Source organism: Alligator mississippiensis, chromosome 3 (genome assembly GCF_030867095.1).
Source record: "Alligator mississippiensis isolate rAllMis1 chromosome 3, rAllMis1, whole genome shotgun sequence".
Taxonomy (NCBI): Eukaryota; Metazoa; Chordata; order Crocodylia; family Alligatoridae; genus Alligator; species Alligator mississippiensis.
Genome location: NC_081826.1, coordinates 224,785,773 through 224,799,202, shown reverse-complemented (window position 1 = coordinate 224,799,202; position 13,430 = coordinate 224,785,773). Strand labels below are relative to the sequence as shown.

Sequence of the window (13,430 nt, the reverse complement as noted above, 5' to 3'; positions counted from 1 at the left end):
CCCCCAAGGTTCCATAAAACATTGCCTCTAATTTCCCCTTTTGCAGTATGAGTGGCTGACTATGCACAAAGTTAATCCTGTGAGCATAGTTATACAAAAAGAAGAGTACAGCAACATCTACTATGTATTTTATTGACAGTGAAACTCAATGATTGAGCTCAGTAGGAACCAAATAGTAACATGAGTGAAACAAAAGCCAGGTCCTTGTCTGTTGGCTTTATGTATTGGACAGTGATGTAGTTCTGCATTAGGGAGGACTTGCAGGTGATTTCTAGTTTAATTCTGTTACAAACTTATTGGGAAGGTTGGGTTAAGCCCCTTGCCTGAGAATCAGGATACTGAGATTAAGTCTACATGGCACAAAACCATGCTGGGTAGATACCCATCTTAGCTGTGCAAACATTAGCTCCAGAACTGGAAGCAGCTTAGCTGCTTTACTGTGGTGCTACACCTAGTTAATTAGCTCTGAGGAAAAGCAGCTTTTATTAGCCTGGGTTCAACACCAAGCTTAATGGGGTTCTGGAACTGGCACACACAAAGTTATCTACAGTGCATCATGCCTTTTAGATATATCCCTAGTGCCTGTCTCTTCCACCACTGATTCACTGTGGCCATAGGAAAGAGGCACATCTCTCTGTGCTTCTGTTTCCCTATCTACAATACAAGGATAATGATCCTGAACTTTCTTTGCAATGACATTTTGATATGCCTGGCTCTAAAGCTCTACAATCAGTGTGGTATTATTTAGATAACTCTTTCCCTTCAAAGCTTTGCCAGGTAGTTGAAGATCTAGTATGTCTATACTCCAGCACCTGTGGAGGGCAAAGTAGTAGCCAAATGGCTCAGCACCCAAACGGGAAATATATGACGGTGAACCTTTTCTTTTAAACCAACCCTTTATTTATACAAGAAGTGCCATATGATTTCCGCTCCACATGAAGCCTGAATTTTAAAGTCTCATCCACAAGATCCTCACAAAGTAAACTGTGTGGTAGTTTAATTTATTGATAGTGCTGTGGTATGATGAAGGCCTGTCTGCACTGGGAGAACTCAGAGCTAAGGCTCCAGGAAGTCTAGATATTTCAATCCTAAACCTAGGCCACTAAACCATTCCTCCTGGTTTAAAGTAAACTTCTATGTATTGGCTAAAAGCCAGTCACTCCCACTCCATCATTTAGGGGAAAATGAGTACATCCTGTTATTAAGCTTACACATGTCAGCATGTGTTGAGGTAAGAGCTCTGTAGTTAATGTTCCCCAGTTTCTGCAACACACATACAAGCCAGTAAGAGAAAAGAATAATATGCTTTGAACTCTTTTCCAGACAACTCTCTTGATCCCTTTAAAACCCCCATCAGAGCAAAACTGAGCCTCACTCTGCATCCAAACCAGAGTAAAGAAAAGATCTGATTAAGGACTTCAGCCTAAAACCAGTGGAGCTTGAGATATGACCCAGATAAATATATTTACTATAATTATTAGAAATAGACTAGTTCTGTTGAATTTTTTAGCTTGTAAAAAAGCGATACTTAGGCTGTAGGTTATCACTTAGGCACATGGGGCATAATCTTGAGCATTTTAAAATAAATTATGCATGCTTCACTAAACCCTGAGTGTGTCTACACATTCATTAATGCACTGTTGTTATTGTACATTATGATTAGTACTTGCCTAACCAAGTAAATCAATGTGCGGTAACTGGTGCTACTGATGCTAACTGTGCAGTAGTCTAATACTACTGCACAGTAGTGTATTAGCACAGGTTTTACCCTGCATGCTACTGCACAGCGTTATTAGGCTACTGCACAGTTAGCATCTCATGTAGATGCATCTCCTGTCTGTTTGATCTCATTGCACTTGGAAGGCAGATGTGTCAAGTTCAGGATGCCAGCAGTCTTTTTATGTTTTGTTATATTGGCATTTCATCAGCTCTGATTTTTAATCTGGGCATGAAACATAGAAAAACATGTTACCCTGTCCATTCACAGGAGGGATTTTTTAATTCTTGCAGTGTCTGATCCTGCAAGATACTGACTTCCCTTTACTTCCACTGAAGCACAGTATATGAAGTTGGGTCCTTATAGGATCATGTATGTTCTCATTGTAATTGACTAAATTAAGGCATGTTATCAATGGACACAGTTTTTGATTGTGTTTCAAGCCTGAGTTACATTGTTAACAGTCATTCAAACAGCTCTACTAACTACAATGCAGAGTACATGCTCATCCACTTGAGTAAAAGTTGTACAATCTATGGAACAGTATTATACTTGGTGAATAGTCCCATTGATTTCACAGGGTTTATTTAGAGTAAATGACGTGAGTAGAGAAAGGATGCTCTGGTGGTGTTTATGATGTACACAATTTATGGGTATGGACAGATGAATAAATTATACCAGATTAAAAGTGGATGGGAGGTTACTAGGTGTCTGTTGTTTCCTGGTAACTGTTCCACATGTCTACTTCGATCCTGCAGTAAAGCTAATCTAAGACGACATACCTCTAGATCAAGGGTATCAAACTCATCTGGCCTCGGGGATCAGATGAGGCATGCAGGGCTGGTCCATGGGCCGAACTGGGCCCACAGACTGTCCCTGAATGTCAGAACCAGCACATGTCCTGGACCATCCCCACATGCTGCATGCAGCATGAGCACTGGATGCAGCATGTGCTGGCCCATCCCCATAACTTTGTCACCTGCGCCATAAATTAAATAGAACAAGCTACAGTAGAAGAGTAGTGGATACATAAAGCAGTTACAGGCAGAGATAAGTTCCCCTGCCTTTTAACTAAGTATTGTTTGTCCATCTGCCCATACCCTAGTTGAGAACACATGTAGAATGTATTTTATAAGCAAGTATATTTGTCAGCAAGATTTTGAACAGAGTGGGATATGTGCTATAACAGTAATAACACACGGTGTCCCAGTAGTTGTTCTCAATCCCATTTCTTGCTTCACAGGTTACAGATTGCTAGATGGAATTACTTAAACCACTTGCTACATAACTAGCTGCAGGAAGTGAAAATTCATGTGAAACACTATTTTATGTTTTACATGCTTTTACTTAGTGTCAGATGTATTGTACAAATAGCATCCTGAGAACAGTGCTGAAGTAGTTCTTTTGTGTGTGCCTTCAGAACTATGAAGATACAAAGTTTTTTCAAGGTATGTTTTAGAATAAAAGGGGGGAAAAATGCCAGAGGAGGGAAAGTTTGAAAGATATAGGGGAAGGTAGGAAAGGAGAAGGGAATTACACTGAGGGGGAAAAAGTTATGGATTAAAAGTAGATCCAAATCTTGCAAATCTTGGAGCTGGAAATAAGAGAAAATATGGACATTTTAATTTAATTTTTAACAAAACCAACATATATAAAAAAATTGAACATGTAAAGATGCATCCAATCCCCCCAAATATCCATGGAGACAAATATTTAACTTCCATCAACACTGCTCCCTTAACCCAAGTCAGTGTCTATAGGCTTGTATTTTCTTCTTTTTCTTTCACTCTCAGACAATTCCTTTGTGTTTCAGTAGATGTATTTAATGTTTTAATTATGCTGCATGTGTATTGATTTCTGTTTTAAAAAACTAAAATGCTCAAAATAAATTCCTAAATTAATTCTAACTGAGAAGATGAGTGATGAGAATAGTCTGTAAAGTATTTCCATGCAAATTATGCTAAAATAATATTTAAGGATTAGCTGGATTTATGCAAAGAATAGAGTATATTATTCCACTTTTGGGAAGGTTAAAACTTAGGTGGTCAGAGAAACTGGACTTTTCAAAGCTCTTTTAAGATATAACTTCCATAAGCAGCTACATTCCTTAAACTCTCAGTCATGGGTGCCTGAGGCCTTGATAATGCAAAGAGTAAGTGATGATGGGTCTGAACGCCTACATCTCATGCCATTCATTTCACTGTCTACAGAAAAAAATGTCTAGAGCAGCAAAGTTGAGCAATTTATGGTGCTGATAAAAAATGTGAAATGGTGGAACATTATCCTTTCAGCAGCTTTATAAAGAACGGTGACATTGCATGAATAAATCTTTTTAATAGAAGTAAATAAGCGTTTATTTATCATTTTTCCCATACAACAAAAATAACCACCATACTTAAAGGACAAATCAACTGAAAAAATCCCTCTTCTATTAGAGTGTTTTAATTAATGCATTACAAGCAATACCTACAATGACCATGCACAACAGAGCTTTGTGTAGCAAACAATGAGATAAGGCATTTTAATCCTAGGAAAATAAAACGTAGATGAGAAAAGGTGGCAGACCTGAAACTTGTTTCTTAACTCCTTTTTTTTTTCTGAAACTCCATACTTTGAATCAACCTTGTCCTCTTAAACTGTCTGATTTTTGCAGGATTCTGTATGTATGCACTGCTTAACAAACACTAGATTGTACTTTGTTTTACTTCTGTAATCCTGGTGTGAAATGTTAGCTTTTAATAGGCTTCTTCTCTGTGCATGGGATTGGATGGTCTTTCAGTGATTGCATGAACATTTATAAAAATAAACACACCATTTGTATTTAATTATATTTTGCCAAGGCATAAAAGAAATTGTTGTTTCAAATCCTACTAATATTTATAGTGTGAATTCTGATATTTCCTCAAGCCTAAATTCTCCGCCCTAGAATTCAATTTCCTTGATGGAGTCAAGCTATTGTTTTTGATTTAGACTGTTTTGTGGGTGGAGTGTTTAATGACATTGGGTCTAAAAAGAATTTATTTAAAGAGCCATTATCATATTAAAAATTATAGATGAAATCCTGACCCTAATGAAGTCAAGTGACTTCTTGATAGGGCCAGCTTTCCATCCTGTGCATTTCTAACCAGCTTTTTACTTTTTTTATGATAGCAAATGCAATTTTTCTCTATGATTATTTTCTAGATATGTGTGCGTGCATGTGTGTGTGTACACATATAGTGCTTGCAGTTGGAGAAGTACTGGTTTGGGGTTGGTAGAATGTGTGTTGCTGTGTGAGTGTAGTAGGGGAATATTGGGTGGTACTCTGGAGACTGCAAGATGGGATATGGGGAGTACAGTTAATGAGAGATGTTTGGGGGTTGGTGTTTGGTGAAAGATGCTTCAATAAGGATTAAATGATGGAGAGTACTAGATCTGGGGAAACTCGGGAAAAAGGAGCTTCTGTGCTTGGTGGGAGCTGGACAGTCCAAGAAGTACCCACATAAAAAACTATTCATCATCCTTAATTTTCGATAATATAGCATTATGTAAAGAAAAAATTCAACAGGGACAACTGCCAGAAGAGGAAGAGGAGGGGGAAGCAATCTTTCCCTGCCCCCTTTATCTCCTTGAGACCACTTGCTGGGGAGTATTCTGATTTTTAAAATTCATTATTTTTAAATAGGAGGATTTCAGCCATTACCTCTCAGACCTTTCCTCACACCCACAGTGGAAGATGTGATTCTGGCCTTGTTTAGACTAGAAAAAAGGTGTGTTGTTAAGAATACGTTAGCACATGCTCATTCATCTGAAGGGTCTATCATAAACAAGGCAGAGTATATTTTAATGTGGAGTTGGTTTAAAGCCTGTAGGATAGCTGAGGCTTTTCAAATTTGTGGGAATAGACTAGCTACCGTGTTCCAACAACGCACTTCTCCATGTCAGCCTAAACAAATGAGATGTAGTTGGCTGCGCTAGTCTGAAGTCAGGGTAGATTTGCACTATATAGACCGACTAAATAAGAGATGGATAACCTTTTTTAAACAGCAGGCTTTTAAAATCAGATGTTGTAAAGTATCAGAGCTTCTTGCAGTCCCTTCACAGCATCTGATAAAGTAAGTCCATGGTTTATGAAAGCTTATGCCATACATCTCTAATTTGGTTAATCTATAAAGTGCAAATCTATCCTGCCTTTAGTCTAAACAAGGCCTCAAATGGTAACAACGTTAACAGTTTTACCCCCCTCCCCCCAACATGTTATTGTTTGTTTAATATGAAGTTGTTCGTTTCTTTTTTCATTTTCCCCAGATTGTAAAATTAAAACCAATTATGTTAGTTTCCCTTTCAGGTTTTTAGTGTTAGCTAAATTACAGAAACATGAGCAGAGTGATTATTCCCTTAAATGCAATGTGTCCTTTGGGATTTAAAAAATCAGGGCTTGCTTTCTTTCTTTGCTGGGTTTTGTAACAGTTTCATTACTCTACAGCTCTTATGTGCCATATGTCTGGGTAGGTTTATTTTTTCTGAAAACAACTAAACAAACCACCTGTCCAAAGGAAACAGTAAATTAAACAATAGTTTAAGTGAAAGGCTTGATGACTTTAAACAATTAACAACAACAAAAAAAGCAATTTGCTGACTGGCAGAATAACATGCTGACTTTTTACTTGCTCCTTAATATTGTTAAACAATCATAGGATCAGAAAAGTAGAGCTAGAAGGGACCTCAGGAGGTCATTTAGTTCAACCCCCTTCTCAAGTTAGGATTATCCAAACCAGGGCTGTTCAACAGGTAGCACTCGGACCGTGAGGGGTTAAGTTGTGGCCCCTGGGTTCCTGCCGAGCAGCCACTCTCCCATCACACCAGGATCTCCCTCCTGCTTTTGCTGCAGGCAGGCCATACAGCACAGCACAGCACAGCACAGCACAGCATGGCCTGGGGAGCAGAGAGTCTGGCACTGCGTGGGCTCACTCAGCATGGCAGGGATGGCCATGCAGTGCTGCGGAGGGGGCACCTGCACAGCGCGCACGTGGCCCAAGGAGCTCATGGCTTGTCCTGATGCAGCCTGTGGGCATGCGGCCTCTGCCCGTGTGAGCCACCTGGCATTTGGACCTCCGGGGGATTCAGAAATTGGACAGCCCTGATCCAACCTACCTCACACATGGGTTTGTCTTAGTGCTAAAAAAGGCAGGGTGAAGATGCACTTTTATAAGTCTAACTAAATAAGATTACATGTGTACATATATGTGTGCATATATATTATGTATGTGTGTGTGAATGTTTATACACATGTATGTATGTACGCTTGTGTATGTACATGTAGATATATGTGTGTGAATGTGTAGAGATATATATGTATGTATATACACACATGTATGTGTGAATGCGTGTGGATATACCCACACGTGTGTGTGAATGTGTGGATATAGACATGTCTGTGTGTGTAGATATCTGTATGTATGTGTGTCTATGTATAGCACAAGATGTACATTTGGGTTCAGGACAGCTTGTGCGAGCTCTCCCTCCCTCCGGGAGTCGGTCTACAAGGTGCACCCCGGCTCCGCTGCTTTCTGTTCGCCTCGAGGCGCAGCTGCGACCCCCCCACCCCCACCTGGTCCTAGAGCCCGCCTACTAACTGCAGGAGGCGCACGCGCAGAGCCGAGAGGGGTCGACACGCGCTGCAGAGGCCGGCAGCGCCGACTCCTCCCCCGCCCCCGGCAGCTGCCACCGCCCCGCCCCAGCCCCGCCCCGCGGGTGACGTAGACGGGCGAGAGGCGGTGGTGGCGGCAGTATGGCAGCGCCCGTCCTGCCGGACACGGTCAGGTACCGCCACCCCCCACCAGTAGCCCACGGCGCTGCCGGGCATCGGCCTGCGCGAGGGCTAGTGCGGGTTGCCAGCCGTCTGCACGGGGATGCCCCGGGGCGCGGGGTTTAGTATGGGGGTGCATGTGTGCCCCGGTGTGTGTGGGTGTGTGTGTTTGGGGGTCAGTGCGGGTGTGTACACGCATGTGGGCAGATGCTTTTGCGGATCAGTGTGTGGGGAGGGTGCGTGCACGTGTCTGTGTGTGTGTGTGTACATGTGTTCGGGGGTCAGTGCAGGGGTATGTGTGTGTGTAGACACGTGGCGAGTGTACGTCTACACGGTTTTGTGGCTCAGTGTGTGGGGGTGTGTGTGCACACGCATGTGTGTGTGTTTGAGGCTCTGTGTGGGGGGAGGTCTGTGTGTGTGTGTGTGTGTGTGTGTGTGTGTGTGTGTACACACGTGTGGGGAGTGTACGTCCCCACATGTTTTTGCGGCTCAGCATGTGGGGAGGGTGTGTGCACATGCAGGTGTGTATGTGTTTGGGCCTCAGTGCAGGGGGAGGTGTGTGTGTACACATGTGGGGAGTGTATGTCCACACATGTTTTTGCGGTTCACCGTATGGGGAGGGTGCGTGTACCCGTGTTTGCGGATGGGTGCTGGTAGGGTGCTTGTGTGTGTTCAGTTTTAGTGCAGGGAAGTGTGCATATGTGTGTGTTTGGCGTTTGTTCAGCAGGGTGTGTGTAAACGTGCTTGGGGGTGTGTGCGTGTGCCTGTGTATTTGGAAGTTGGTACAAGGGGTGCATGTGTGCACGTGTGTGGGCGTGTCAGTGTGGGGGGGATGTGTGTATACATGTGCTTGGGGGTTTATGCATGTGGGGAGTGCGTGTACACAGGTGTTTAAGGGTTAGTATTGGTGGGTACATGTGTGTACACCTGTGTGTTGGTTAGTGTGGGGGGTGTGTGTGTGTGGTACGTGTGTGCTTGTGGCTCCATGCACAGGGGTGTATGTGCATTGGGGAGGTAGTGTGTCTATTAGGGGGGTAGTGCAGGTGTGTGGTGGTGTATCTGTGGTCTGGACTCCACTTGGAGTTCAGCCCTGTTCCTGTTCTCATTGGGTTTTGCTTATCTGTGCTTGTACAGCACTGCTGCCCGCTTGCCCCCAGCCCCTTGAGAACAGAAACCAGTTGTGCTTTTATGTGTGTGTGTGCACATGTGCGCATGTGTGTATGGAGAGGTGATAACTGGAAAAAATTTTCCGTCCCTCTCTCGCTGCATGAAACCTATCTGGCTCTTACTCAGCGAGCTGTATCCCATGTTTCTTGCCTTGTGTAGTGTCAGAAAAGCAGTATCGCTCATCAATGGGACAGACACAGGCAAGTTCCCTCGCCTGCTCTCTCGCATCCTCCAGAAGCTTCACCTCAAGGTGTGTAGAGCACAACTCTAGTATATGCTTAGCCCTTTCTTTTTAAATAACCTTTCAGATGCTCTAGCATTCACACTGTCCCCTTATCAAAGTATACTCTGCATTTCCTGTCTTAAGATGCTGTGTGCTGAGGTCTTTGCACTTCTCCTGACACTTAAAATGGAACTAGTTTCTTGCCAGAGAAGAAGAGTCCACCCCACATACAATGTGTTAAGAAGAGCACACAGAACAAGTGTCAGCAGTTAGTATTGTGGTTTTGATGAAGGAAATACGGTGTGAGGAAAAAGCACGTTTTTATGATTTTTAAAATGCACATGCAAGATAAACCCTGAAGATAAAGCAAAATTTTGTATGTGTTGTCTAAGGGAACTGCTGGGCACAATGGGACCCTTTAGAGCTGGTACTTTTTATTGAGATGCAGGTATTACAAAGTGTAACTCGTGCCAAAAAATCCTATAAAACTTTAATTTGGATGTAGCTGCTATAATTTCAGGCAAGGCTGTGGGATGAGGTCCTTGGCAAATCATGCCAGTTTACTGACCTCTCTGTAACTTTGTGTGAAACGTCATGAATTTAACCCTCAAAATCTACCAATTTTTGGAGAAGCAATCGTTAGAGAATGTGATATTGATTAGTTTTGTAGTACGGTATTTGCAGAAGCTCTTCTGAATTTTACACAAGATGTCAGGATGATAGTTACTATTCCGTTCTGTGTCACAGAGGTCATGTTATTTTTTTTTTATTTGACAAGTGTGTCAGCTTGTTTCTCCAGTGTGTAAGAATTATGAAGCAAAGATGAGCAATTCTGACCCTTTCTCTCCCACCTTTGAAATATAATATGAAATATTGTTGTCAAACAAGGGACATGAAAGCAGCAAATGGAATGTCAGTTTCAAATCACAGTTTCTTACTTGTATGAACACAGAATTGTTAAAATTGAAGGGACTTTAAAAATCTGCCTCTGAGCTCTCTTCTTCCTGAAGAAATGTCACAGGGGCTAAGTACAGACAGTCAAAAAGCCCGAGGCTGAATCAGTTCAATCTTTGCACGTTAGTCTAAGTTGTGTAGATTGAACTGGTAAGCGAGTGAACAGACGGTCACTCTTGATTGCAGAACCACAGCTACGTGCTTGCAGTGGCTCAGGCCAGAAGCTGGGGGGGCGCTAGAGTACACCTTCCTGCTTAGTTGGAGCAGACAGCTTGGGCCCAGGCTAACCTGCCTACCCTGTGAAGTGTAAGGGAAGGGGTTTGCAGGTGAGGTGCAAAGCATCCTGAGATGCTGGGGTATTTCGAATTGAATTGAATCTAGAGGGGACCTGGGACAGAAGTTCAGTAAGCCTAATCTAAATCAGTTAAGTCTGATACTACATCCATCCGGGTTTATCTTAAACTGGTTTCAGCCATTTTGAAAGCAGTTCATGTGCACTGAACTTCTGTTGTGTGACAGATTTGGACCGGTTTCCAATCATTTATACCAGTTTGTGTAACTTTTGTCCCTAGCCAAGATGAAACTTTCAGTTTTCCTGGAATGCTCTTTTTGGAAGATTTTAATCTTGTGCATAACTTGCTCTTGCATCTATAAGCAAACACCATAGGATTACAACATGTGGATTTTGGGGCCTTTCTGAGAAGTAAAAAGCCTTCTCAGTCCTAGCCTTCTGCCTCCTTTGAGGATCTTAAGATCTTTTAGATCCTGCCCTTGTTTCACAGGATTGCTGGATAGATTTGAGTGAATGTGGGTTCAGCTTCCCCTGCCTCCTTGTTAACTTACAGATAGGGAATATTATGAAACCTTCACAAACAGGTCTTTTTCCCTCAAGAAAGAAGGGTGGGTAGGTCATACAATGCAGTAGGTTCTCTCCAAAGCTGCTTCTGGATTCATAGATGAGCATAAACGCCATACAGTATTATTTAATTTCTCTTTGCTTGAATCATGAAAATAGAATAAGTATATGGGTTTACTTTTGATTATATTCTGGCACTGGTCAGGTTAACTTTCTAGCATTTACACATCTAAAATTGCTGCATTAGGAAATTTGAGGGAAATATTTAAATTCAGAATTGCAAGTTTCTTCTGAAGTTCATTATTTTCTTTTGACCCTATGTTAGGTTTTTGACAAAAAAAGTAGGGGTGCACCAATAGATATTTTGGGGGCTGATCCCGGTAGCTGATTTTTAAGGAGGCATATTGGCTGATACAATCTGATTTCTGATACAGCTGCGTCCAACTGGTAAATCTGTTGTGGTGGAAGGGGAAGAGGGAGGGAAGGGGCATGGGAGGGCAGATCAACGTCCCCCACGGTGAGAGAGGGAGTGGGGATGGGGCAGGTGTAGATGCTGCCCAGCTGGGCGGGGTAGGGTGTAGGACAGAGCTGTGGCTTGTCTGGGGTGGCGGGGGGGGGGTCCTGCTGCTGTGTGCACCCTGGGAGGGCATGGGGGAGTGTCCCCCGAATCTGCATAGGGCAGGATGGGCAGGCTGCATTTGCGGGCTGGAGCTGGGACTGTGCTGGGCTCTTCTTGGTGGGGGCTGGGTTCAGGGCAGGTGGCGGCAGTGCTGGGAGGGGGCTATGGGGGGGCTGCAGTCACCCCAAATGTTGCTGTAGCTCCCCCTCAACACCCCCCCCCTCCCAGCACTGCTGCCACTCACTTGGCAAAGCCCTGGCTCTTTCTGGTGCATAGGTGGAGGTGGGGGTTCAGCTGGGGCTTCACTGGGTGAGTGGTGGTGGGGCTGGGAGGAGGGGTTGGGCGAAATTTGCAGTTGTTGCAGCCCCCACCCCCCAGTAGCTCCCTCCCAGTGCTGTTACCACCTTCTCTGAGCCCAGCCCCTGCTGAGAAGAGCCTGGTACAGCTCCAGCTCCCGCCCGCCTGCCCTGCAGCTGCAGACGACCCGCCCTGCTCTGCGCAGATCCGAGGGGCACACGCCTGCTCCCCTCCCCCCCAGGCTTCACAAATGAGCTGTGGCTCCATCCTGTACCCTGCCCCACACTGGCTGGGCAGCCCCAGCCTCTGCCCCACTTCCTCCCTCAATGCAGGGGGGCGTTGATTTGCCCCGCCACACCTCTTCCGTCCCTCTCCCCTTCTACCACAACAGATTTACCAGCTGCATGCAACTCTCCAGGCTGCCAGGCTGTGCTCCTCACTGCTTGCGTGCTGCATTGCATCTGCATGCATGTACGGGCATTTATCGGCCAAATTATCAGCCGCATCAGGCCGACTTCTGATACAGCCAATTTTCTTTATATTGGTGCCAATTTGATATCGGACCAGTGTATCGGTGCACCTCTAAAAAAAAGTTATGGTACAAAAAGTGCCTATGGTTATATGTTAGAAATAGGCTTTACTCTATTTGACTTGAACCATTTGGATATGTGATTGTGCACTTCACAGGGAGAGAAGAAAGAGTGATAATTTGTTTAGCAAGATTACTAGCAGCATTTAATGGTAAACTTGTTTTGACCACCAATCCCATAGGCACATATTATACAGTCTTTTACAGTGTTTTCATTAGAAGTGTGCAAAGCGGGCCCTATTCGATTCGAATTTGGCCCAAATCAGGGGCAGTGATTCTATTCGTTGATTTGGATCACTGTCCCTTATTCTATTTGGCCACATCCAAATCTGAAGATTTGATGCTGATTCGGAGATTCAGCGATTCGGACACAGGCACAGCTTTAAATGTTTTTTCTGTGTATCTTGAGGTATCAGCGTGGCTCGTGAACGCTGCAATGCTGGGGCAGGTGGAACATCCCACAGGAGTGTGTGCGTGTGGAGGGGTGTGTCCTCCATGTGCTCAGCGGCAAACCCATAAGTGGACCGGAAGTACTTCTGGGCCACTTCCAGGTGGAAGTGGGACACTTCCAGGTCCTCTAGGGAGCTCACCAGGGGGTCCCCCTGCATCCCCTTGGCTCAGCGATTGGCTGCAGAGTGACTCCGGATGCCCCCCCAGACCCAGGAGGCACCAGTCACCAAGCCAGGAGGGTGCGGGGGGCTCCCCAGCGTACTCGCTTGAGGACCCATAAGTGGACTGGAAGTGCTTCTGGTCTACTTCCAGGTCTGCTGCTGAGCGTGCTGGGGACTGACACCCCCCCCCCCCCCCCCATGCTCCTGTGGGATGCTCCATGCGCCCCAGCATCGCCGCATTCACAAGCCTCCTGCTACCTGGAGGTATGTAAAAAAAAAACAACAAAAAAAAAACATTTAAAGTTATGTCTATGTGTGTATCGCCAAATCTTCCCAATTTGATTCGGAGAGATTAAAGGGTTCTTGGATTCGATTCGAATTTGGAGATTTGGCCACCCAATCGGGCCAAATCTCTGCCAAATTGAATGGGGGACTGAAGCTTCACACAGTCTAGTTTTCAATGTGTGTTTAGCATTGCTAATGCAATGATCAAACATTTAATGGAAAACTTGTTTATTTTAATACATTTAGTGTTTTTGAATGTTGAAGCTTTCTACAGTAGATCAGACATGGCCTCCACAAGAAAAACTTGACTTAACTTTGTTGTCC

At 44.2% G+C, this 13,430-nt stretch overlaps 1 protein-coding gene across 7 annotated transcripts in view; it reads left to right on the top strand.

Moving 5' to 3' along the window:
• Positions 1-7,415: 7,415 nt before the first annotated feature.
• The window catches only part of COMMD10 (COMM domain containing 10), a 212,493-nt gene continuing 206,478 nt past the window's right edge, over positions 7,416-13,430 (top strand). For 6 of the 7 annotated variants that reach the window (XM_059724922.1, XM_019484604.2, XM_059724920.1 and 3 more), the window contains exons 1-2: positions 7,416-7,519; positions 8,832-8,922. In XM_059724922.1, the coding sequence (XP_059580905.1) occupies positions 7,488-7,519; positions 8,832-8,922 (123 nt within the window). In that variant the 5' untranslated portion in view covers positions 7,416-7,487. The remainder of the gene's footprint in view (positions 7,520-8,831; positions 8,923-13,430) is intronic. The other variant, XM_006275548.3, reaches the window with a different exon arrangement.